General features: G+C 48.9%; 1 protein-coding gene across 1 annotated transcript in view; it reads left to right on the top strand.

Moving 5' to 3' along the window:
- The window catches only part of MUC16 (mucin 16, cell surface associated), a 151,112-nt gene that overhangs the window by 52,340 nt on the left and 97,450 nt on the right, over window positions 1-1,322 (top strand). The window contains exons 28-29 of the mRNA XM_011994314.1: window positions 13-80; window positions 682-854. Coding sequence (XP_011849704.1) covers window positions 13-80; window positions 682-854 — 241 coding nt within the window. The remainder of the gene's footprint in view (window positions 1-12; window positions 81-681; window positions 855-1,322) is intronic.

The raw sequence follows: 1,322 nt of genomic DNA, 5'->3' as shown, positions 1-1,322 counted from the left end.
CCACCTCCACAGCTTGGTCCCATGTTCAAGAACACCAGTGTTGGCCCTCTGTACTCTGGCTGCAGACTGACTTTGCTCAGGTGAGACTTTAGAAGAGCCAGCCTGGCTGCCCCAATTGTCCTCACTCCAAAAGACTTTGCACTGTCTCCTTGCTGCACTTCCTAGGGATATCATCACCAAAAAGGGAATTTAGGAGTCACTGGCTTGAGAACATGTTGTTTCCTGATAGTAACACCCCCATGCCCCACCTCAACATGGAGAATCTTCATGGTCCACCATCAGGATTGAGGCACCACCCTGATCACTCCTCTGAATTCCCTCCTTTGCCTGTCCCTCCCTTTCATTTGGTGTTAAATTCTGTCCCCAGGACTGCTCTTAAGACAATCATACCTCATCTACATACATGCATCCCTCTTTCAAGTTCTTCACTACTCTCAAGTCTGGGTTCTCCTGTCCCCATGCCATGAGAATGCAGGTTTCATCTTGCGCTTTTATAAAAATTATTATATCCAGGACTCTACTCTCAGTCCCAACCAAGACAGTGGTCAATGTACTCAGTGCAGATTTTCACCTCTTCCCCAGATTTCTCATTTCCTCTGGTTCCTTGATGTTTCCCTCAACAATCTCAAGACAGGTCCTAGGTAATCTTTTCATTGTCATTCCCCCTCCTACTTTCCTCAGGTCCGAGAAGGATGGAGCAGCCACTGGAGTGGATGCCATCTGCACCCACCGTCTTGACCCCAAAAGCCCTGGAGTGGACAGGGAGCAGCTGTACTGGGAACTGAGCCACTTGACCCGTGGCATCAAAGAGCTGGGGTCCTACACTCTGGACATGAACAGGCTGTATGTCAATGGTGAGCAGCTGTGGTATGCTAGGAGTCTCTTCCTCCTTGATGTGCAACCTCTAATCTCTGGCTTGGGGGCACACTCCCTACCTGGCCATTGAAAATTCTGTCATATGCTCTGCATGGGATGACTAAGTTCTGGACTTCATGGATTCTTCATTATCATGAGAGGCATTCCCTCTGGGCACTCTTCCCTGTTATGATGATGCTGCTAGGAAATCTTTAATGACTCCTGTCCCGTGAAACTCATTTAATTGCACCAGGATAGTCCTGAACTCTATTGCGTCCCTCACATCTCCTTAACCCTTACCCAGTCTCCTCCCTCCTTCTCTATACAGGTTTCACCTATCGGACCTCTGTGCCCACCACCAGCAGTGAGTATTCAACTCATGTCCAGATGCCCCTGATCCTATATCAAGTGGAGCAGGAGCTGGCCCCTCCTCTTAAACCCATAAGTCCTCCTCTTGAGCAAATGAG

Source organism: Mandrillus leucophaeus, unplaced genomic scaffold, assembly GCF_000951045.1.
Source record: "Mandrillus leucophaeus isolate KB7577 unplaced genomic scaffold, Mleu.le_1.0 Scaffold451, whole genome shotgun sequence".
In the NCBI taxonomy this organism is placed as follows: domain Eukaryota; kingdom Metazoa; phylum Chordata; class Mammalia; order Primates; family Cercopithecidae; genus Mandrillus; species Mandrillus leucophaeus.
The sequence above is the reverse complement of the archived record's forward strand: the minus strand, read 5'-3'. Positions and strand labels throughout refer to the sequence as shown.